General features: G+C 43.4%; 1 protein-coding gene across 1 annotated transcript; it reads right to left on the minus strand.

The window, feature by feature from the left end:
* Positions 1–1,480: 1,480 nt before the first annotated feature.
* LOC147886456 (protein disulfide isomerase-like 1-4) lies at positions 1,481–24,176 on the minus strand. The gene is made up of 12 exons (XM_087395410.1): positions 23,604–24,176; positions 21,172–21,301; positions 20,863–21,028; positions 20,531–20,649; positions 20,217–20,297; positions 3,347–3,433; positions 3,062–3,139; positions 2,908–2,976; positions 2,700–2,780; positions 2,365–2,499; positions 2,159–2,215; positions 1,481–2,030 (listed from the first exon to the last, which is right to left on the minus strand). Exons 1-12 carry the CDS (start codon positions 24,122–24,124, stop codon positions 1,845–1,847), a joined length of 1,710 nt encoding a protein of 569 aa, XP_087251536.1. The 5' UTR covers positions 24,125–24,176; the 3' UTR covers positions 1,481–1,844.
* Positions 24,177–25,116: the final 940 nt, after the last annotated feature.

Here is a 25,116-nt window from a genome sequence, read left to right on the forward strand (position 1 = left end):
CTCCAAAACATCATACAATATAAGATATTGCTAACCATCTATTATTATAGGATCAAGGAATACCAAGTGTGGCCACACAATACCTGTGTGGCCAATTGGGATCGTAGTTGGAAGAAGATTGAATACAGGTTGGATGTGCTGATAGAATACTTCACTCTCAATCTTCTCTTACTAACCATTGGAATACCTTGATTCTTGATCCTCTCTTGCTAAGCATTGGGATCGTAATTGGAAGAAGGCTCAACACAAGTTGGGTATATGTCGATTGGATGACTCGACTCTCAATCCTCTTTTGTTAAACATCAACAACTTGTTCTATTGGCATGATGTTTATGCTAAGTAAATTAATCATAGAAGAAGATGCCTCCATCAAGCTCATTGTTGGGATCATCTTCAAATTTAGAGGATATTATGATTGCATTGAAGGTTGTCACTATCAATTTAAGAGAGGAAATTATCAAGGGGTACAAACTCTTCCTTCAGAGAGATTGAGGGACATGTCCTACGTACTAACCAATAACATTTTTGAAGTTTTTTCTAAGATCCATAGAGTACAACACATCGACAAGAACTCACTATTGAAGAGTTGGGTATTTGGATGGATTGCCTAATCACAAGGAAAATAGAGGGAGAGATTATCATTAGTGAAGGAGGATTCAAGGTTTCATCTACTTTGACTAACTTGTAGAAGATATGATAGATTTGGTTTCCTCTACTTTTAGTGACTTGCAAAAGATAGGATAGATTTGGTTCCTCCAATGGTAGAGTTAATCAATGACATCTAATATTCAAATGCTAATCTAGAGGAATCCATCACTACAAAGACACACGGTTGAACAGGGGGCAATAGATTAGCAAACATCAAGCAAGTAGGCCTAGATGCAAGAAGAATAGAGTGACAAATGAATATGAAAATGATCTAAAGTGAGATGCTTATAAAGGATAAAGTCCTAAAAATCCTAAAACCTTTTCGTTACTTCTTATTACAAATTTACTTTAAATTTCTAGAATAATGTGCACTCAATCTGCTTCATTGCACGACTCTCCTCTACATATTCCAATTCTGTAGTCAACCTCACTCCATTACATGACTCTCCTCTACATATCCAATTCTTCAATTAGTACCCTCCAAAAAAAAATTGCTTGCCTAAATGTCTTGAGTTGCCAAATTTGAATCAACAAATATCTAAATTGAATGAACAAGGTCTTTTGTGATACTCCTCTAATGTAGTTGAACAAATGGCTGAAGTCTTAGACAATATTATGGTATATAGTCATTCACCGTACGAGCATATCGTGCATCTCTGCATATCTACTTACAGGCATCTCTACGCCCTATGATACTCAATGATTGTGTTTCATATAAGATGTGCATTCCTGGTTTGCATTGCCATTCCCCCTTCCCATCATTTCCAGTTCTAGCATCCATTCCCCAATAACTATGACAGGCAAACACGTTCTAAATGGCATGTATTACTTGAGCTTTAGTCACTCCAATTTCATGAATTTGCATGTGGCTTTGCATTTCATCATACCAGCCTGGTATATAAGGACCCTAAGAAACAAATTAAGAGCATTCAAGGGCATCAAAGAAGCTTCAATGATACATACTTTCAATTACATTGCCCAACTTGGTTGAGGCAATGAGCTGAGAATCCTTTCCATCTAAATAGATTTTCCTCTCAAATTTGATTCTACTATAGACACCCCGCACAGTTAAACTCAAGGATTGCTCCAGTACATATAGCTCTTGGCTTCAAGACACCCCCGCTCTATAAATAAACCCTTGCCACAAGACAAGAGAGACTATAATTCAACCTTCACAATGCTGCTGGCACTTCTTCTCATAACTCATCCTTTTCTTCATAGCTAGAGTCTTCGGCTTCATGTGTTGACTCAAAAGTTCCCAATTGAGAATCACTTGTTTCTTCTTCACGTTCGCTTGCTTTGGAGACTGTGAAGGGTATAGAAGTGTGTTTCTTCAAAAACTGATACAATCCCTTAACTGATCTGTCAGTGTCTACAGTTATCTGTTCAAGAGGTGTAAATTACCAAATCAGTTGTCTGGCTAATATCAACATTAAAATTCAATGATTCCTTATGATCATTTACATTGGAGGACAGAAGAGACGACATGACAATTATCCTCCAAACTCACCGGATTAAAGCTCTTGGCACCTGCTGGGAAGAAGAGTATAGTAGGAAAACCATCGGACTGGTTCACCACGCACAGATTATTTGGGTAACATTAGTCAATCACGAAATAAAGCATTCCAAAAACAACTTCAGAACACAATTTAAAATTTTGCAAGATTTAAAACCACTTTTCAAATACTTTTACAACGGTATAAGACAGAATGCAACCTTCCCTCTGGGATGTTCGTTGGCTGTCCCATCCATCTTGGCAATGACAAGGGAATCAACATGACTGAGTACTTTAGCCAATTTTTCATAAATTGGCTCTAATGCTTGGCAGTGGCCACACCATGGGGCATAGATCTGCAGACACAGAAACGTGTTGGCTGATAATCTGAAAGTATGGGACTCTTATTTGAAAAGCTTGCAAAACATAGTAGATGTCTAAAAGTACATAACTCTTGCTTGACAATTCTGCAAAACATGTTAAAGAGAGAACATTTTTAAGGCTTTTCAGCACTGTTGCATGCAATAATTGAAGAGGTGAATTGGTTTATAGATACCTCAAGCAGAACATCTTTGGACTCATCCAGTACAATTTCATCGAAGTTATTCCCGACGACAACCTTCACATTACCATCATTCTGCATACAGAGGATTTTGAGCATGCAAGACTCATGTAATTCTGTATGCAAAGTCAAGACTGCATCATTGCATCAGACAAAACAACAAGCAAGATTTCAGACATATGCATGACTAATAAAAGCTTACTGTCTCAGGAACCGGCTCAGACTTGTAGAACTCCTTCAATTTGTCATAAAGAAAATCTGTCGCAAAATCCTGTAACGTATATAACAATCAAAATGGAAACAAGAAACTATACTCCGAAGAAACTGTCGGTCCTAATACATGAATGCAAGCAAACCTTGATTTTGTCGACTCTTATCTCATCTTCAAATAAATACTTAGATGGGTGCTCTTCAGAGACTGTATACCCTACAATCTGGAAAAGGTCACAGTAAAAACTTAGTACTGCCTGCTTCCAGCAGCTACAAGCAGGATCCTCTAACAAAATTAGGGCATACACTTCCAAACAAAGCTCTTTCCCATGAATTTAGATTATGCCTGAATGCATGTGAAACAATACAACAATGCTTTCCTTACAGAACATACAATTAGAATCAGGCACTTAAAAGTCAGGAATAAGTACCGCAGGTTTCTCCACACTGACACCAAAGTATTCTACAATTGGCTTTCCAACCTCTTCACTACTGGAGTCCACGTGTACAAAAATAATCTGCAAACAGAGAAATTTGCACCATCACGTGGAAAACAAAGCAATGACATTTGATAGGCACGACTTTCATAACTGTGACTATACCAATCCAACTGTAGCTCAAACCGCAACTTCCCCGTGTCTTGTGACAAACTACTTCAAAAAAAACTATGCGCAATTGTTTCACTACAAGCTACAGTATTAAAATTCCCATCAGCAGTTCAAGGCTGCCGTCTAGCCGAAATCACCTGGAGCAATCCCAAAGATGACAAAGATTCCTCAAATGATGGGAAGTCTTCTAGCCTTCTAGCCTAAATCACCGGAAGCATTCCCAAAGATGACAAAGATTCCTCTAATGATGAGTGGAGACAATAGAAGAAGTATTTCTACAATGACAAGCCCAAAGTAGAAGACGAAAGATGAAGACAAGAATATAGAAGGGTCCAACTCAAAAGATGCGAGTCTATTTCATTCTAATACACATGTGGAGAGGAAGAGACTGTGGTGGAAACTTCCGACCCTGAGTAGTGCTTGCCATTCAGCAGCACATCTGGACTCAAAAACATGGGGCTAGCAGAGTACTGTGGATTGTTATCATGGGAGACTTCATTGCAAAGACATCGGATGAAATCTTTGGGGGAATTTTGGGGTGATTTTGTGGTGCACAGAGATGTGGTCTTCGAAGACAAGAGTCTCAGTTAGATGGCTTACTCTGAGGCTCCATGACAAAGGCATGGCCTACATCTCTCTTTGGAGATAATTAATTTGGCATATCAGCAAATATATAAATGAATCGACAACTACAGGGCAATCTGTTCTCGAGTTCTCTAGCCAATTGCCCTGCCATAATTATGTGCCTTTTTGGTGCAGTGAGACCCTACAACACCAATGCCTTGCATCTATGAACAAGCAGCAGTCTTCAAATGGCCGACTTGCAAATGCTGGATGCAACAAAGGCCTTATCATATTCTTCATCAAACATATTCGCCCTCATCTCTTTTTGTACCAAGAGCACCCCCATCTCCTCAAAAGTCAGCAGCTTTGGCCTTTGCAGTCATCACACGGTCGTAAATCTTCAGCTTCAGGGAAGGAGCATTGGCAGTGTATTCATATCTGCCTTATAGCCCAACGCCATCAACGGTTCTCTGAAAATTTAGACCACGGTGTGGTCATGTACCTGTCTCCTTCATCCTCATTGTAAATAATCAGTTTTCAAGGCTCAGCACCCTTGTGGAGTTTCTCATTCATATGAGTCTCCCCCAAGATAGTCCAAGATTCAAAGGCTGCCCCTGCTAGCTATGGATTTGAGGTCTCGTAAATGTATGGTCATCTCTGTACTCATCGAAAACACCTAGCAACCTTGTCAACCAACTTCTCCACCTCATTTGATCTGTAAGTGTCACAAGATTGCAAGTAAGAGGCCTATGATGACCTTCCAAATACTCCTTGCCACCAAGTAGCTCTGTATCGTCACCTTCCACAAAGTGTAGTTGATTCCATCCAACTTGTTCTCACTTTTAGCTTGGGCACCCGGGCTGTCTAGACATTGCTAGGAAAGAACAGAAATTTCAAACAAGTGTTTCCTAATAGGGGAGTTAGGGGTTAAGGCACAAACACCCTACCCCACCACGCAACGCAAAGGAGGCTACCCAAGGCACGGGATGGCATAGAGAGGGAATGAAATGGTTGGAACCATGGAGGGACAAAAAATGCGCACAGACACCCTAACCCATCCTACTGGCTGAGACAGGAATGATCCCTCAACAAGGGAAGGCATTATGTCAATTTATGGCTTAGTGGAAAAGATGGATACCACGCAACGCAAAGGAGGCTACGCAAGGCACGGGATGGCATAGAGAGGGAATGAAATGGTTGGAACCATGGAGGGACAAAAAATGCAGTTCTACAAACACGAAATTAACTCAATGGAAAGCTATGGAATACAGGAATACCTTGTGGAAGACATATCAATGTTCGGAAGGCATCTGGTCTGCAAAATCAGAACCAGCTCACATGATCCAGAGGTGGGAGGGGCAGGTGGGCAAGACCCAAGATCCCTAGAGAAGGACCTACATAATTTGCCCTAGAGGGGAGGTTGAAAATGGGGAGCATGTAATGCTGAGATGTAGAACCTATGCACATATCAGAAAAGGCTATCGGGGCAGCAGAGATAGTTTGAAAAATCTGCTGGAGCAACCAGCCAAAAAGCTAGGAAGCTACTTAAAAGAAGTTTTGGAACACCCCAACAAGGTACTAGGACTAGCACACAGGCTAGCCCAACAAGTACTCACCTCATAGCAAGTTTCTTTCACTGGTTGTAAGGGATCACTATTAGTTGCCAATCATATACACCCTGAAGGTTCTCAAGCGGACTCTAATAAAATCATCTCATATCATCTCTCTCTCTCTCTCTCTCTCTCTCTCTCACACCCTTCCTCTCACTCTTTTCTGCTATTCTACCCCCCTTCTCTAAATATGGTGTGTCCTCTTTTCCACATTGGTAACAAAGCCTGAACTAGGCCTCTATACCACTTCCTCCCTACCACCTTCTCCTTCAGGGCAGTGTACCCTCACCTTCAACTTTCTTCCGTCTTTTGCAAGCATCTTCACCATACCTTTGTATGAGCAGGAAGCTAAGTGCAACTTGAGGCCAATCACAATCGTTCAAGTGTATGGCCACAAGCATCATCACATATGAGCTTGGAGTTACAAGGAGCATCTATCACACTCCTTCATATCAGTCACTCTTTCGTTCGCAGCAAGCAAGTTCGTGTACACCAGCTTAAGCAATTGTTTTCTGTTCAAGAAGACTTCATCACAAGGAAGCACCAGCACCACATAGGTGCCTTTCCTTGTCATGTTGTGTCTTCCTGAATCTCGGGCTTCAACACACAGATCTCCATCGCATCCATTTCCTTGAAGTAAAGGCTCAACTCACACGTCACAACCCATATACCACCCATCATGATCCACCACCTCCCATGCCTTGCCCCATCACTCCAAGGGCCATCTGCTACACCTCGAGTCTACACGATATGGCCATTGCTGCACATTGCTCCATGTGAATATTTTGCACATTCTCATCGTTGGCATTTCCAATTTCCATGTCGATCAGTTGAAAGCTCTGAATGTTTCTCTACAACAGTTTTTGTCAACATACAATACTTCTATCAATGACTAGTATTTCTGTCAACAGGCATGGGTCATTTCGTTGTCTTGCATTGACTATTCCAACCATGAACTTTCCCGCCAAATTTCAGTTGTCAGGAATAGTAAATCACTAACATCCCAAACTATTAAATTGACAATGCCACATCATGAAGGCCAACCACTGATACACGTTATAGCACACCCGGATCCCGATTTTAGTCATCACCCAAATTTTCATCCTAGAGGCACATTGTCGAATTTTTGAATTTCTGTATCCAGGCGGGCCTCCAAAAATCCAATTCTGGATTCCATGTCAACACACTCGGATCCCGGTTTCTGTGTCATCACCAGGATCTTGGAGCTTGGATCCTAGATTTCGCATTAGTATCCACATTTCCCACATATAGATCCAATACAGGATCAAGTACACACATATGAATTCCAACACAAAACCAATTCGACACACTTGTGAATTTCAATACATATCCGCATACTCTCAATGCGTTTTCTCCTTGGCACTGAGATTCACATCTACCCAACAAGGGTTTGAGTGCATAGACCCTAAAAAGTGCAATGGCACATCCGCATCTAGTACACATTTCTCTACAATGATCGTAACTCGCACAAGCTTGCGCGAGAGTCCTCTGCATTGCGGCAACGACCAACACAATTTTGGATAGCGACGTCTTCAACATTAATGTGCATCTACAAGATTTCTGACCATGGAAGCTAGACCAAAATATAGTAGGCATGCAAGACCACCTCTGTGCCATTGATGAATCCGACAAGATTGTCAGGCTGCTGCAATTGCAAATGTCAAATTCTATCAGGATGAATATTCAAATGAAAATAGCGAAAAGATGGATCCTGATAAGTCAAGCAATGATGAGCAAATTTATGATAGAAATCAAGATAAATTTGTTGACCAGTAAGGTAAGGATTCAGAGGTGCTCATTCTTGACACCTTCAACTTAGACGACAAAGTTTTGAGAAGAAGGTGAGTATCGAGCAATGGATGGTCTCCATAAAGAAAGAAAAATATAGAAGACCACAAAGGCGATAGGAAAGAATCCCAAAGTAAATTTGACATGACAAGGAGCAGCTTGTACAGCAAGGACAAGAAATGCATGACAGTTTTAACACTAAAGATGCATCACACAACATTGAGGAACATTGGAAGCAATGATGAAAACAATGGCATCTCATGGGAGCATTCAAAATGCAAAACAGAACTTCAGAAAAGTGCCCTTAGGTTGTTTACAGCATGTGATGAAAGTTAAAAGCCATGTATGATACGGTGCCAATTGCAAAAGAAAATTGTGGTGCATTGAAGAATCCAACAAGAGACTGTGTTACATGTCAATGAACAAGTTGGTAAAAAGACCCAACTTGTTGCTCAAGCAACAAGTTGGATGCAACCTAACGTTGGCTCAAATTCAATATTTTTTCAAATTATGTTTTGAAACCTAGGGTTTTTAAAAACATGTTGCAAGAATTTATTTTTTTCCTAGAACCGGTTTAGGGTATGGGATTTTGGTTTAGGGTTTAGGATTCAAGATTCAAGATCTAGGGTTTAAGAATTAGAGTTTAAACTTTATAATTTAGAGTTCACAATTTAGGATTTAGGTTTTAGGAATCAAGTAAGGTTCAAGGTCTAGGGCCTAGGTACATGAGATGCATCAAAAAATGACGGAAATGGAAAACAAAATACAGGCAGGTTAATGCCAAGCTCATAAGCACGGATTAGAAAATGGATTATGGAACAACATATGCCTGGGCAAATGATGCTGAAGGAGAAACACCAATGCAAACTTCACCAGAGTCGCCAAAGATAATCTCGTCAAGAACAAATTGGCTGAAATAGCCTTCACAATGAAAGAGGAGCAAGAACAAAGGAAAAAGCTCTAAATATTCGGATTGGGGGAATAGAGGAGAATGAGGATGAGGACATAGAGAAAGTTCTCAGCCACGTTTTCCAAAAAACAATGCACATATCATCCACTAAATGGCAAAAAGCCTTCAAGGTGTGCAATAAAGGAGAAAAGCCAAGGCAAATGCCAAATACTCGTGAAGTTTCAAGATAATCTATCCCGCCTGAAAGTGCATGCAGACTTTGCATACTACACTCAGGGCATTTATCTATACTGAGCTATCTAAACTACAGTATCCGCACTGCACTTTTGAAAAATGTCACAAGGAGAGGATACTCCTTCGCACAGGGACGAGGAAGTCCCCAGAAGAGCAGGCAAGAGTCCATTGACACAAGAGGAGGCTGAAGAGGAGGCACGACGTGCCGAGCATCAACGGTTACAATTCGAGCGACTACACAAGGTTGCCAGCGCAACGCCCGAGCATGTACCAGAGACTATTGTGCGTACATCTGTGTACACTCAACCTGGAGGTCTGTATATTTAATGATTCAATTTTTGTTTAAAGCTATTGCCAATAAGTATCTGAATAGCAATTGACACCATGGGCATTGGTTTTGCAACCATGCAATGGAAAGAAGTACACAAGCTGGTCTCCAAACAAGAGCTCCAGGCAATCTGGCCCTTAGAGGCAGATGAAGAGGCAGGCTCAGGCAATCAAACGAGGAGATGCAAAAGAACAAAGGGAGTGGAAGCACCCAAACCCAAGCTTTAAACCAGCACGAGAGGTGGAAGATGAGCAATTGCTGAGACGAACGGATTCAGCAAAATGCCAAGGAAATCTACACCAAGGAAATCTACATCGAGGTATATGGAAAGCTCCCACACCATAATGAAGTGGCGATGTACTTCACCAAATTCTTGTACGTACACTTCATTAAGGATATACAGGTGGACATCTCCTCGTACAAGGATAAGCATACACGTGGTCATACAAAAGTGACAATCACCCAATCCCAATTGTGTACGGCATTAGAGGGTGCGCATGGGCCACTGGAGTAACAAGTGGCGCAACTTCGCGAAGAGAACGTGGCCCAGTTTGAGCAGGTCCAACGTTTAGAGACTGAAAGACCGCGAATCGAGCCAAAGTTGCAGAACGAGAATATTGCTCTACGTGCCCAATTGAAGAGCTTGGAGGACCTCAACACACAGTTGCGACAAGAGGCCCACAAAGCACGTGCAACACTAATCGGAGATGCAGGCGTGGAGGCGTGGTTAGCTATTTGTCGCCATCCATCTTCACAACCATATGCCATGGAACCCCTTCCCTCCGATAGCCCAGACAATTGCTTGTGCCCAATATGCCGATGCTTGTTTGATAATTGTACTAACTATTACTCTTTGCCTTACGGCCACAAATTTCATCTTTACTGTCTAGTAGATTACTTGCCAACTAGGTCAATTTGTCCACTTTGTAAAGCCCACCTACAATGGCATTGTACATGGTGTTGGGTTTAGGACAGTTGTATCCAAGACCATGACATTGAATGAAGTTCATGACCATGTATACAAAGTCTTTATTATGAAAATACTTAACCACAAAAATCACTTGTGAAGGGACATTCCATCTAGATTAATGAGGACCTTACACGGAGTCAATATGCTCAAAAGCTCAAGGAGCTGGAAATTTTCAGAAAAGCAAAAAAGGAAGGGAAGCATGCATACATGAAAGATAGAAAGGCTGTCATTAGAGAAAAAACCAAGGGGGGAGGGAAACAAGCATAGGGACTCAAGACTCTCAGGATCAAAGTATGGAACTTAGGAGGCTGGACCATAGACAAGGTGTCACCAGCCTTCGGGTTCTCCAAAGGGCAGTAAATCCGAAATGCTAAGCAAATCACTCAATTACAGCCACTTAGAAAATTCAAGATAGCAAACAAATAAACTTCCAACACACAATCCAAGAGCTAGAATACCCTTGGTCCGCATCAGACACCAGATTGGCCCCCAGATTATTGGCGCCCCTTGCGGTATTTCTTTAATTATATTCAATGAGATCAAAGTACAACAAAGCCTGGACTTTGCACAACACCCGAGAGATCAATCAAATGAATACTCAAGCAGCCTTACTGCGGCTGGCAAAGGCATCAAAACCCAGTGCAAATTCCATGGCCATCCTGGCAAAGAGTAAGGCATCCAACAACCAAAATACCTAGTATCTGGCAACCTCTGGCCCAACCAAACCCTGTTGAACCATGCCAACTAGGCAGAAACCAACAAGAACACAAGCCTGGCAAGCAAAATCATCAGCAACACCCCTAGAGAGAAAAAACACGGCAAAACGATCTCTTCCAGGCACCCTTCTGTCTTCTAGCAGCCCAATCCTAGTAGGCGAATCGAACTGGAAGCTTTTTGGCACCCTGGCAACCTCCAACAGAGAATTTGCTCACTTCTTGTGGCTCCAAACTGCTTAAAACAGATGCGAATTCTGCAAACAACTTGTTTGAGAAGCCTGGAAGACACCTGGAGGTGGCGAAACTGATAAGCAGCAAATAAGGCAGCCCCGAAAGGCCTCTAGCAGGTGCAATGCAACAGATCCACCTGTATGCTAGCAAGTCGAGCTGCCTAGGAGCTCCAAGCAGCCTTGGAAAGATGTGAAACTGATGGTGTCTGGCCTGGAAGGCTCCTGGTAGTCGAAAATCAGCAAGGCGATGTGATAGGAAAAACCCTGGAGCACTCTCCCAGCCTGTGGCTTGCCTCTCCCTATTCTTCTATGGTCCAGAAACAAGCCTCAAAGCAAATTTCGCCTTTTCTGCTTGCTTTCCAAGCCAACTAGCCAAGCATGGCTCCTAGAGCTATTTTTAGCGAAAGGGATTTTTACCCCTCTCTAACCCACTTTCCCTTGGCCCTAAGAATTAACGCACTAGGTTAGTAGAGGACCCCAACAAATGTCCTCATTTGCTGTCCAAGTGACATCAAGTGGTAAATTCTGAAAATTACAAGTACAAAAATAAGAAAATATTTTCTTACAAGTACCTATATATCCAATAATGCAAGTACAGCAAATACATGCTTTATGAGATGACTCTGGAAAGACCAACAAATGTCTCCAAAAAGACCAGCAGATGCTTCCGTAACGACGATCAAATATCTCCTAAAAGACCAACAGAGATATGTGTCCAAAAAGAAACCAACAGATATATGATATGGTAGAGGTGCACATAACGAATCATATACATCCAATCCTGCAGTGACTATTACACTGATCATAGGCCTCCGGGCAGAAATATTGTCAGCAACCAGTATCTCGGGTGAGACAATCGGTTTCACCAAGCGACCTCATGATATCTGATGAGCTGTCTGAAACAAGAGAGTGGAAGTGCTACCCCCCTCTTGAGCACCAAGCAATGCTCCAGACCTACGCTCTGCTGAGCCTGAATGAGCCATAACAACAGTCAGCTCTAGCTGAAATGCATCTAGGTAGAGCTGCAATACCTTAGGTGATTCTGCCAATTCAGCATCTTCCATCCACCTCGCATCAACGCTGGATAATTCTGATATTTAAGCAAGTAGCGACAGGAAACTCACCTTTAACCTTTCGTTCCTTATGTGCCAAGATCTGTTCTGGTACCAGAATCTCATCCTGTTCCTCAACTTCAGGCTGTTCCTGAACTTGCTCCTCATCCTGAGAATATTCATCTCCAAGGGATTCGTGTTCTTGAGATTCCTGTGACTCTTCCTTCCTGCTCTGAGTCAAAAATAGACTGTGACCTCTCATGATGAGATATATTTGCTGAATTTACTTAGCTGCAATTACTTCCAACTACCTGTGCTTGCCCAGCCACAACCACGGGCTCACCTCTTGAGAAAGATGGTGGGATCCCGGCAATGGAACCACTCTCACCAACCTTCGGGTTCTCCAAAGGGCAGTAAATCCGAAATACTGAGCAAATCACTTAATTATAGGCACTTAGAAAATTCAAGACAACAAAACAAATAAACTTCCAAGACAAGCTAGAATGCCCCTGGTCCACAAAAGACACCAGATTGGCCCCAAAATCGTTGGCACCCCTTGCAGTATTTCTTTAATTATATTCAGTAAAATCAAAATACAGCAAAGCCTCGATTTTGCACAACACCCGAGAGATCAATCAACTCAGAGAAGCCACATACCGTCTCTATGAGAAGGTGCTAGCTGAGTTAACACAGCCGCTAGTAGACGGGTCATGCTCCAAGGGGAAAGCTGTAACAAAAAGTGACATAGGGGTTAAACAAGGTTGCCCCCTCTCACCCACACTCTTCGGTCTTTTTATCGATGAGTTGGAAGAGTGGATGAGAATGAACAGCAAGGATGGGGTTCAGATTGTGGGCCACACTTTGTTAATGCTTATCTACGCAGATGACGTAATATTCTTCGCAAAGAATAAGGAGAACCTGCAAGCACATTTAGATGCGCTAAAAGATTTCTGCAAACACTCAGGGATGCATGTCAATATAGACAAATCAAAGATAATGGTCATCGGGGCATTCAAAAAAAAAGGAGAGCCTTTAGAACTAGTCAACTCATATAAATATTTACAACTGGATTTCACAGACAACTACAAGTTGAATGCATGCATGGAAAGAAGGATTCTAGGGGGTTTGAAAGCTCTATATAGCTTTCAAAACAAATGCAAGAGGGCACACCCGTAGAATTGGGAAATGAGAAAGTTTTTGTACACCATGTTTGTGCTGACAGTAATCTTGTATGGATGCCCCGCTTGGGCACCCGGGCTGTCTAGAACATACTGGGAAAGAATAGAAACTGTACATAAATTTCCTGATAGTGGAGTTGGGGGTTAAGACACAGACACCCTATCCCTCTACAGGGGGAAGCATTGTGTCAATTCATGGCTTACCTCAACAAAGTGGAGAAGATGGAGCCCAATAGGATACCACACACGCGATGGAAGCTACACAGAGCATGGGCTGGCATAGGGAGGGAATGAAATGCATGGAAACATGTGGTATAACAGCCACTGATTTGCCAAAAAATGCATGTGAAACATGTAAGAAAACAATACAACGTCTGTGCTCAACAGATAACAGGATCTCGTACGCAAGAGAGAAAAGCAGATAGTAAGGAGAATCCAAAATTTGATTACTGTAAAACTGATACAATAGATGGCGATGCCTCCCAACAGTGCACTCCTGTATGAGGAGCTTCGATGGCGTGCTGGAAACAGTAAAGAGCGGAGGCTGGATGCTAAGGAATCAGGGTTTGATGTAGCCAGTGATGAAATGGGCTTTACGAGCTTGCTCTTATATAGCCACTAGTCGTAGTCGGTTAGACCCAATTGGGTGACCGACCCAATCCGCCCAAAACGATCGACTGGGGATCGGTCCCGAAATAGGAGACCGACCACAAAATAGAACCGTGGCATAAAATAGAGCAACTAACCTACGGTGTCCGTTTGGCCCAGAGCCATCCGGGATCATCTGGGGCTCCAAACGGGCCCCGCAACCCGAGTGGACTGCCCCGAGAAATGCTCCGTCTACCCTCAGTGCGGTCAGTCATGGGATGCCTTCCCGCACTTGCATGTAGCCTAGTTGGCAGTGTGCCAACTCCGTCCAGCCATCAGGCCACACATGGCCCCCATCTAGTGTCCAAACCAAGACCTACCGGATAACCGAGCTACTCAAATGCCTTCTCCTCATATGGGAGCTTACAAGTAGAGTTAGCTGGTTCCCGCATAGTTACACGAGAAAGGAGCATTGCTATCTAACACCCCCGCTCAATGTCGACCTGCAAGTGAACTTACTTTTTCGGTCCAATGCCAAGTCGATGAAAATGCCTCTCCAGCAAGTCTCTTCCAAGAGCCTTCGTGAAGATGTCCGCATCATTCTCTGTACTCGGACAATACACCATGTCGACCTCTCTATCCATGATGAGCTTGCGTACAAAGTGATATTGAATCTCAATGTGTTTTGTGCGAGTGTGGAACACAGGGTTCTTTGCAATCGCCATGCAACTCTGATTGTCACATGATAATTGCGTAGACTTGTTCTGCACTACACCATGTCCCCTAAAATCCTCCTCAACCACACTATCTCGCAAGAAGCAAAGCATGCTGATTTGTACTCAGCCTCGGGAGAAGAAAGAGCAACTGTAGGTTGCTTCTTGCTGACCCATGACACAGCTCCAGATCCAAGTGAAAAACAGTAACCTGTCACTGATCTCCTGCTGTCCACGTCTTCTGTCCAATCCGAGTCACAAAATCCGATCAAGATGTTGTCCTTGGTATAGGTGATACCATAATCAAGTGTGTCTTTGATGTATTTCAGCACTCGCATCCCTGTCCTCCAATGGTTCTCCCGGGGCTTATTGAAAAACCTGCTTAGTACACCAGTCCCAAAGTTGATGTCTGATCGCGTGTTGCACAAGTAAATCAAACTGATCAAACTGCCCACAAGCCTTTTGTACTTCGCTTCGTCCACTAGTGGTGATAAATCCTCGTTTGAGAGCTTCACATCAACCTTCATAGGGGTGTCAATTGTCTTGCACTCAGCCATGCCAAATGCCTTCAGTATCTCTCCAGCATACTTCAGCTATGAGATGAAGATCTGTTTTGACTCTTGTCAAACTTCAATCCCCAAACAGAAATGCATCAGTCCGAGGTCTGTCATTTCAAACTCTCTTTCTAGCAAATTCTTTATCTGCGAGATCTTCTCTTCATGGTTCCCTGTTATGACAAGGTTGTCTACATAAAGGACCACGATCATACACATGTCTCCTTCTTTGAAGATATACAAATTTGTATTAGATGGGCTCCTCCTGAATCCGTTTTACAAAAAGTAGGCATCAATCCGCTGATACCACGCTCGTGGGACCTGTTTCAGTCCGTAAAGTGCCTTCTTCAATTTACAGACTTTACCTTCTGAACCGAAAATCTCAAAACCTGGTGGTTGTTCCACGTATATCTCCTCCTTGAGATCTTCATTCAGAAAGGTAAATTTTACATCCATCTGAAACATGGACCAACTTCCCTGGGCAGCTAAAGCCAAAACACTGCGAATTGTGATTAGTCGAGCTGTGGGAGCAAAAGTATCTTGATAATCAAAACCATGTACTTGTGCGAATCCTTTTGCCACGAGCCGAGCCTTGTACTTATCCAACGTGCCGTCGAACTTGTACTTGATCTTATACACCCACTTGGTACCGATTACCTTGCATTTTGGTGGTCGATCCACAAGGTCCCAAGTGTTGTTTTTTATTATGGAGCCATACTCCGACTGCATAGCCTCCATCCACCTATCATCACCATGTGCCTCTTCAAGACGGTTCATCAACACGGATCACCTCTGTCATCAAAGCATAGTTGACCAAGTATTCATGCGCCCTTCTTTGCTTCTCTAATCTCTTAGACCGACGGTGTTCGGATGGTTCCTCCTCAATGGCTGAAGATTCTCTGCCGTCCAAAAGCTGCTTTACCCACATCTGGAATGGCCGTTGTCGTTGTGGTTCTGCAGACTCTTCTTCCTCTTCTTTATCTTGAATCCTCCCAAGCACCGTTGGGGGAGTTCGGTCTGCCGTTGGTGGTTGTACTGGATGGATATGCTGGTCCTATTTGTCTGGGAAGGAAGCATCCTCCTCCAATTGATTCGGTTGTTCTAAGAAGACCACATCGCGACTTACTATTACCTTCTTGGTAACAAGGTTATAGAGATGATAACCCTTCGTCTCTTCACTGTAGCCCAAGAAAATGCACTTTCGGCTCTTCGGTTCCCATTTGGTTCTGTTAGCATCAGGGACATGCACAAAACAGTCACATCCAAAAACTCTGAAATGTGCAACTGAAGGTTTCTTACCAGAAAAGCCTGCAGTAGAGTCATCCCGTTCACAGTCTTCGAGTAGCTACGATTCAAAATATAAATTGCAGTGTTATATGCTTCAATCCAAAAAGTCTTTGGCAAATCTTTCCCTTTCATCATACTCTTGCCCATTTCGCAGATGACGCGCATCTTGCGTTCTGCTACTCCATTTCGCTGTGATGTATGTGACGGGAGTTTCTGCCTCTTGATCCCGTGACTTTTGCAGTAACTTTCGAATTCAGTTCATGTGAACTCTCCACCTCTATCTGATCTCAATTTCTTCACCTTCCTCCCCGTTTCTTTCTCGACCATTACATGCCATTCCTTGAACTTACTAAAAGCCTCGTCTTTAGTCTTCAAGAAGTATATCCAATAGTCGTCAATCAGCGTCATGAAGTAGTAGGAACCACCCAAAGCTTCCGTCTCCATCTTTCCGCAGAAGTCCGTGTGAACGAGCTCTAGCGGAGCCTTTGCCCTACTGGCCTCTTTAAGAAAAGACTGCCGATGCTGCTTACCCATCATGCAAGCTTCACATACATCGGACAGATCTGTAATTTTTGGTAGGTCTGCAATCATTCCACTTTTATGCATCTCCTTTAAAGAACTAAGATTTAGATGACCAAACCTCTCGTGCCACAGCTTAATGTTCTTCACATCGGCTCAAGCACTGAAAGCAAAGAGTTCGTAGATGTTGCGCCATGTACCTTTACCAACGATCTTCCCTTGAAGATCCAAAATCTATACGTCATTCTTATCAAATTGAACTTTGAGGTCCCGATTCATGATCGCAGAAACGAACAATAAGTTTCTCTTGATATCTGGCACATAAAGAACATCAGACAACTATTTTACATCATTCTTATCGAATTGAACTTTGAGGTCCCGATCCATGATCGCAGAAACGAACAATAAATCTCTTGATATCTGGCACATAAAGAACATCGGACAACTATTTTACAACTCCATCTGACTTGAGAGCAATCGTACCTTTTCCTTTTGATGGACATTTTGCATCATTGCCGACTGCTACCAAGATATCATTCCCTACCAGCTGTAGAGAGGTATACCAATCCTTCCGACTGATCATGTGACGCGATGCACCACTGTCAATAATCCAAGGTTCATCCGCAGGTACATGAACTGCCTCCGTGCAAATCTCCTCAATTGCTACGAACAGCTCTACTGGTACTGCATGCGCGCTGTTGCTGGACTCTTTCTTTACTCCGTTCTTCTCATCTGCAATCTTCTTCCGACACTCATTCTGCTTGTGCCATGCCTTGTTGCAATAGAAGCACTTGATCTTCTTCTTTCTCTTTTTATCATTAGAAGAAGATGGTTTACCAGAGTCCTTACCCTTACCTTTCTTTGATCCAACATAGAAAGTCGAATCTTCTCTAATCCTCGTCTTTTGACGCATCTCCTCCTCCAAAAGCATTGCACTGAAATCCTCAAAGTTGAGTGACGAATTTCTGTTCTGTGTATTCAGCGCCGTAACAAACCGTCGTACTTTGGTGAGAATCCATATGCACCTTCGTGCTAGATTCTCGTTGGTGATGGTGATGCCAATCGCAGTCATCTGATCGCGCAAATTCTTCACCCTGGTGATGAACTTCTCTGTCGCTTCAAACTCAAACAATTTCTCGTTCGCGAGTTGAGTCTCCAGATTCTGAATCCGTGCCTGATTCGTGATCTCGTACTAATTTTTCAAGACCGTCCATGCCTCCTACGCTGTGGTAACATGTTAAATTAACGCCATGACAGAGTCACTTACACTGCAGACAATAAAACACAACGCATCTGCATTTCTTCTTGTCCACGCGAGAATCTCATCCGCAGTTGGTACTATCTGTTGTTCTGCATTGGCTAGATCCGATCTCGCAACCGACTTCACATCCATCCCAATAGCAGTATCCCAAAGCTCGTATGCGCTTAGGATGGTCTTCATCTTGAACTTCCACAGTGGATAGTTAGTGCCGTCCAACTTTTCTATCTGTTGTCCTGCATTGGCTAGATCCGATCTCGCAACCGGCTTCACATCCATCCCAGTAGCAGTATCCCAAAGCTCGTATGCGCTTAGGATGGTCTTCATCTTGAACTTCCACAGTGGATAGTTAGTGCCGTCCAACTTTTCGCTTTCGTCGAACGGTAGGATTCGTAGTCTTGCGGACTGGGCCATCTCTCACAATCTGCTCACAAACAGAAACACACTACCAAATCTTCTTGCTAGAGTCCAGGCTCTGATACCATGTAAGAAAACAATACAACGTCTATGCTCAACAGATAACAAGATCTCGTACGCAAGAGAGAAAAGCAGATAGTATGAAGAATTAAAATTTTGATTACTGTAAAACTAATACAATAGATGGCGCTGCTTCCCAACCGTGTGCTCCTATGTGAGGAGCTTCAATGACGTGCTGGAAACAGTAGAGGACGGAGGCTGGATGCTAAGAAATCAGGGTTGCTGTAGCCAGTGATGAAATGGGCTTCACGGACTTGCTCTTATATAGCCACTAGTCGTAGTCGATTAGACCCAATTGGGTGACCGACCCAATCCGCCCAAAACGATCGACTGGGAGTCGGTCCCGAAATAGGCCACCGACCACACGATAGAACCGTGGCGTAAAATAGAGCAACTGACCTACAAAGTCCGTTCGGCCCAAAGCCATCCGGGATCATCTGGGGCTCCAAACGGACCCCGCAACCCGAGAGTGGGCTGCCCCGAAAAATGCTCCATCTACCCTCAGTGCAATCAGTCATGGGATGCCTTCCCGCACTTGCATGTAGCCTAGTTGGCAGTGTGCCAACTCCGTCCAGCCATCAGGCCACACATGGCCCCCATCTGGTGTCCAAACCAGAAACTACCGGATAACCGAGCTACTCAAATGCCTTCTCCTCATATGGGGAGCTTACAAGTAGAGTTAGCTGGTTCCCGCATAGTTACACGAGAGTGGAGCATTGATATCTAACAAAACAAGGGAGATTGTGACACAGAAAATGCTACAAAAACTCTGGCAAAACTGGGGGCAAAAATGCAGTTTTATAAACAGGAAATTAACTCAATGGACAGCCATGGAATGCAGAAATACCTTGGGAAAAGACATCTCATCTGCAAAATCAGAACTAGCTCACATGATCTCAAAGTAGAGAGGGGTAGATGGGCAAGACCACGGATTCCTAGAGAGGAAAGAACCAGCAAACTCTGCCCACAGGGGAGGAAGAGAATGAACATCATGTACTCCTAGGATGTAGAGCCTACGCACACATCAGAGAAGGATATGGGGACAACAGAGATCTAGAAAACCTACTCGAGCAGCCAACCAGAAAGCTAGGAAGCTACTTGAAAGAGGTTTTGAAACATCGCAACAAGGTACTGGGTCTAGCACACATGATAGCCCAACAAGTACTGAATACATGACAAGTTTTAAATTTTTCTCACTGGATGTAAGGGATCACTATTAATTGATAGTGATCATCCCATAGATTCCGAAGGTCTCTCGTGGACTCTAATACAATCATATCATATCATCTCTCTCTCTCTCTCTCTCTCTCTCTCTCTCTCTCCTCCCGCGGACTCTAATACAATCATATCAAATCATCTCTCTCTCTCTCTCTCTCTCTCTCTCTCCTTACTACTATTCTGTCCCTCTTCTCTAAATCTGCCCTGTCCCTTTTTCTGCAGCCAGTCCCACGTTAACTCCAGCCTTACCTATGTGGGCTGCATGCATTTAATACAGGATATAATGCATTTCAGGGATAAACTTGTTATACTTCCATGGTGACAAGTATATTAAAGTCAAGGAGAATTATAGTACAATCAACGTCTTTGGCAATGTGAAGACTACCCTTACATCACAATGTCTTTGACCCCCCCCAAAAAAAGGGGGGAAACCATGTTTTCAGTCACAAACAATTATATACTACAGATTAAAGGATACCTTTCCCTTAAACGACTTTGCAGCTTCTTCATAGGGTGGCAAAACTTTTCCCAAGTCTTCAGGTGTTGCAAAGAGAAGCAGCTGTGAAAAGGGCAAACAGATCAGAAACCTTAGCACATTTTTTTGGGGGAAAAAGTGTCTTTGAAAAAGGAAATCCTGAAGCCTTGGTGTGGACGCCAAAGGTAACACAAAAAAGAAAAAAAGCAAGCTTTGTGATTCAAAAACTACATCACAGAAAGATCAAAAACCACTGACTGGCTGACCTTCATATCTTGCTAATATATAGCAGTTCATCATTCAGTGAGGTAGATCACCTGCTTCGTTATAGAGCTTTCAAATATTGCTGTAGCAGTATCTCTATTGAAAGTCGAAACAAGAGGAAGCTTATTTGCAACTATAAATTCTGAGAGAGCAGCTCTTTCAAATTTTCCATCTGCACCAGTATCATAAAATCCAGTAAATGCAATTAATAAAACATGAGAGCACATGCAGATTTCTACCTATGAATGGTCAAACCAAGCCAAATTTGAGAATGGAAAATGTGTGGTGATGGGGTCTTCAAAGGCATGAAAGTGCATCCAAGTCTGGGCAGTGCCTATGATTGAATTGCTTTGACAAATGATACATTAAACCCAGCAGATTTTACCATAATGTACAACTTTTTCTGTTGCATTTTTCAGCAACACCAAAGCAGGAGCTTTTGTGCCTTTCTTGATATCAAATATTTCAGCAACCTCTCCACTTTGTGTGTTGTAAAATAGAACATCATCTTCCTGCCGTGCTGCTGATGCAAACTCTTCAACTTCCAGGCCCTGAAAAGAATCAATTGCGGTCACAGAAATGCACCTGGCTTTTACAAGTTTCCAGATCATCTGAGAGGAGCTCATGCTCCATTACTTAAGAAACAGATTCATAAGCAGAGGTTCTGGGAATATTAAGCACTTTAAGTACATACCTCCAGTTCACTAAACAATGCCACTACAATTGTGTTTCCAGTTTCAAGGACTGTTTCTGCATCACCAGTTGTGGTAACCTCCATGACAGCAGGCCCCATTTTTTTCTTGACCCATGTTACAATACCATCCCTGCAACAAAAGGAAGTTGGTCTAGGTTCTTCATAGAAGACCAGTATTTAAAGCTAACGCAATTTAGAAACACAAAAACTCATCTCAATTCCACTACTGTACATATATAAAGCCCCGCAGAGACATCATGAAGACTGATTATAAACAGCAATGACTTGCAATATGAATTGTAAAATCATCTTTAGTAAGCAACCTGATGTAAGTACCAGTGTATGGCAAATCAGTCACCTTTCACAGTTCTATGGCAGCTCCAATTTACTCAGACCAATCATTCAAGAAGAAAACAGGGGGCAAATAAATACAATTGGGATATTTTGCCCACTTGCCCAGTAGGACATTCTCTATACCTCCTTTAAGACTAAATGTAAACAAAATAGACTGAGACAAAGTACAATATAATGCATGAAATTTAAGGGAAAGCCTATGTGCTGCTCCCGCTGACAAAAAAACAACATAACAGAGTGAAAAGTACAGCTCTGTCGATGTGAGGTGCAAAGTAAGTCAGGTAGGCTGAGGTGTGCCATCACAAGCTGTGGAAATAGAGGTATCCAGCTGATCTACATCGAGATGCATCTCCAGATATAATGCCATACCCTGAGCTCGTGGGCATCTAGCTGCCACCAGTCTCCTACAAGTATTTATGCAAAACCCCCTAGTCAGATGACCTGCAAGAATGAAAGAGATGCCGGCCACATGTGCAGCTCTGAAGTCCACTGCAGCTCCAGCAGCCACAGTACAACAGGACACCAGGCAGCAGTCTGCAGACAGACCAGGGCCAATCACAGGCTGCCGCATGGGAGGTTTGATGACTACTGTCTCTAATAAATTCATCCAACTACTCCATTTGGAGTCCTGCATGGTCTTTACCTCCCATTATGCAGCTTAAGTATGCCTACTCATACATTTCCCGTGTCACAGGTATAGGCTGAGGTAGGTCTAGAAGTCATCACAACATCTGGGCCTAGCTGGTCTAAACCTCATACAATGTCTGAGCATCCCCATAACCGAGTATCTAAGGATAGACGATGACAAATTTTAATAAATTCATCCAAAATTCTTTGCATCATATTTCATGAGAAGAAGAATTAGTTCTCTTCGTTCTTGGCGATGAGAGCCCTCTTTTTCCATTGAAACTAGCAGTCAATACTCTATCCTGGTCTCTCATAGAGATAAGCCCTTGCTCCTCTTTTTGAAGGAGCTTGCCTCTTCAGGATTTGCAATCTTAGCCCTCTTTTTCTGGTGAATTCACAGTCAATTCTCTATTTCAATCTGTCTCATAGAAATAAGCCCCTGCTCCTTTTCTTGAGGAGATTGCCTTTTCAGATTGCAATCTTCATCATACCAGCCATTCTCCATACGGGCAGTTTTTTGGTATATGTGTAGTGTGGGGCAAGGTATGGCATGTTGTGTAGGGCTTCTAAAGATGGAGGCGTATTTGGATTCAAGAGAGGGGATGTTGTGGATGCATGCAACAAGAGTGTACATGTTGGTATTATGATGGTCATCTAGGTCATGATGGAGGTAATCTGGGAAAAGGACGATGAGTCACGAGTGGCTTGAATTGTTGCGAGGTGTGGAGATGAACACTTGCGAAGGTGCGAATGTGATTTCTTGCGTGCGAAATACAGATCTCTAATCACAAGACCATGCAAAACGTGAACGACAGGCGACAAGCAGCGCAGAAATTTAGCCTCGATAGGCACAGAGGTGAAGCAGGAACGACAGCAAGCACTTTAAATTTTCAGTCTTTAAGTCGGCAGGACATATAATTAGTCCTTTTCAACGACGAGAGGTAACAGAAACGTTAGATCCGTCCTTAAAAGACAACATTTGGCATACGAACTGAATCGCGCGGAGAAATTCACCTAGGGAGCTGCCCACAAACCGATCTTAGGACTAATCAAAATCAGGCTACGTCAAAGGCTGAACAGATGCGCCTCATGCCACAACAGAAACCTCATGCAGAGAAGAGCTACGTTACGGTGGAAAGCAATGAATCTGAATCAATAATGCGAAAGAACAAATCGGTCTATCGTGTAATATACTAAGAAAGGAACGCATCAGGAAACGCTAGCTGTTGCGCCAGCGCTGATTTAAGTAGTGCGCAAGAAGCCCATATTCGGGCTTTCGAACAGAGCAGGAGAAAACGAAAATGCCAGTTTAGCAGAGAGTACCATGCATTCTGGAATGTAAAGTCAAACTTCCTCGAAACGCAAAATCGAACGATCGCGCAATGGCGAAAACTCAAACAAGCAGATTTTTTCGCAATCATGCAACGATAACAACAAGATGATATGATTACCTGGTGCGATGGTGCGTATACGGCTTCGGCTTGCCATCGACGAAGAAAAACATGGTCGGAAAGCCATGCACATTGTACTCTTGCGCAAGCTCGCCCTCGCTCGTAGCATCCACCTTGGCGAGGGGAACGCCAACCTTCTTCAGCTCGGTTGCAGCGGCAGCGTACTCAGGGGCCAGCGACTGGCAGTGGCCACACCAAGGGGCGTAGAATTCGACCATGACGAAGTGGTTGGAGGCGAGAAAATCCGAGAAATTGGAGGCCGAAAGCACGACGACGTCGGGGTCGTCGACAGGGATGGAGAAGGATTCATCATCCTCGGGAGGTTCGTCGTCGTGAGGATCATCTGTGTAATCGTCTAGGGGGGAAGTAGAAGGGGAAGGTTCATCATCGAGGCCGAGGGCGTCGAGTTCGGAAGGATCGAGGTCGGGGAGGGAGGGATCGGAGGCAAAAACTGAGAGGGAGGAGGAGGAGAGGAGGTAAAATGCGAGCAGGAGAAGCCCTAAACGAAGCTTGTCCGCCATAGCCACCAAGCTCGAGCTCTCGAACCTCCAAAAAACTGTTGTTTCTGCTCAAGCTTTCAAAACTCTAGTTTTCAAGGCCTTGTAGACGACGATCTTAAATAGCCCTTAATCCTCATTTACCTCCCCTAATCCCCCTTGCTTTAGACTTAACCTTCCTTCCTAATCTTTCGCACACGTCCCCAACGTGTTGTCCACGTGGCACCCTCATCCCCACGTCTTATGAGATTTGCTTTTGCCCTTTCCCCAGGCACCTTCTTTCGTAGCAGTCGATTGCCTCGGTCACATGCGTGTGACACGCACTTGTCTGTGTGACGAGCCCATTTCCATTGTGATTTATCCACGAATGGCGGTAGCGAATCGAACACCTCGGGTTGCGAACTGAATATTTCGTGAAATGGAAAATCCATTCAATCATCTTGAGCCTTCTGTAGCCTGCTCTGTTCACCTTTCCCCACCCTTGTCCCTTTCTACAGCAATCAAAGGTGAATATAGGTGGCAAGTGAGCAGTCGTGTGGCTTGAACAACAGCTGCCCATCGAGTCACAACTACCCCTGGTATGCAACCGCGACAAAAGGACACTGAGAAATCACCGTGTTCATCGGACATCAAAAGGTGAATGCTATTTTTGCGAATTGGGTCCATGTTGGATGCTCACCTTTCTCATCCTCGTTCAACCAATCTTGAAGCTTGTTTTGCAACAAAAGCTTGATTGACACAAGATGATATCTTGTTTCCTCACTCTCTCAACCTCCTATTCCTTCGTCTATGCACGGGAATGCTCTCTTATCAACTACTAGTTGAGGATGGGTACACTCCACACCCGGTGCACACCCATGCGAGAGAAGGGCATCTATGGACCACAAAATAAATTTTACAAAAATGCAATCGTTAATAAGTAACCAAACATCTAGAGGTGTAGGCTTTCTATTGAGTGGCTGGGGTTCAAATCCGATCAGCATGTACAGTGGGAGATAGACAAGGGGTTGAGGTTG

This window comes from Dipteris shenzhenensis, chromosome 24, assembly GCF_047967505.1.
Source record: "Dipteris shenzhenensis isolate YYH24624 ecotype China chromosome 24, Dip_SZ_1.0, whole genome shotgun sequence".
NCBI lineage: Eukaryota > Viridiplantae > Streptophyta > Polypodiopsida > Gleicheniales > Dipteridaceae > Dipteris > Dipteris shenzhenensis.

Bases quoted from the DNA above. Each gene is read 5' to 3' on its own strand.
- LOC147886456 (XM_087395410.1), bottom strand. From the start codon at position 24,124: ATGGCGGACAAGCTTCGTTTAGGGCTTCTCCTGCTCGCATTTTACCTC. The intron at 2,781-2,907 runs GTAAGCTTTTAT...CTCTGTATGCAG, and splicing joins CTGAGCCGGTTCCTGAGACA to AATGATGGTAATGTGAAGGT. The intron at 2,500-2,699 runs GTATCTATAAAC...CTGTGTCTGCAG, and splicing joins CCAAAGATGTTCTGCTTGAG to ATCTATGCCCCATGGTGTGG.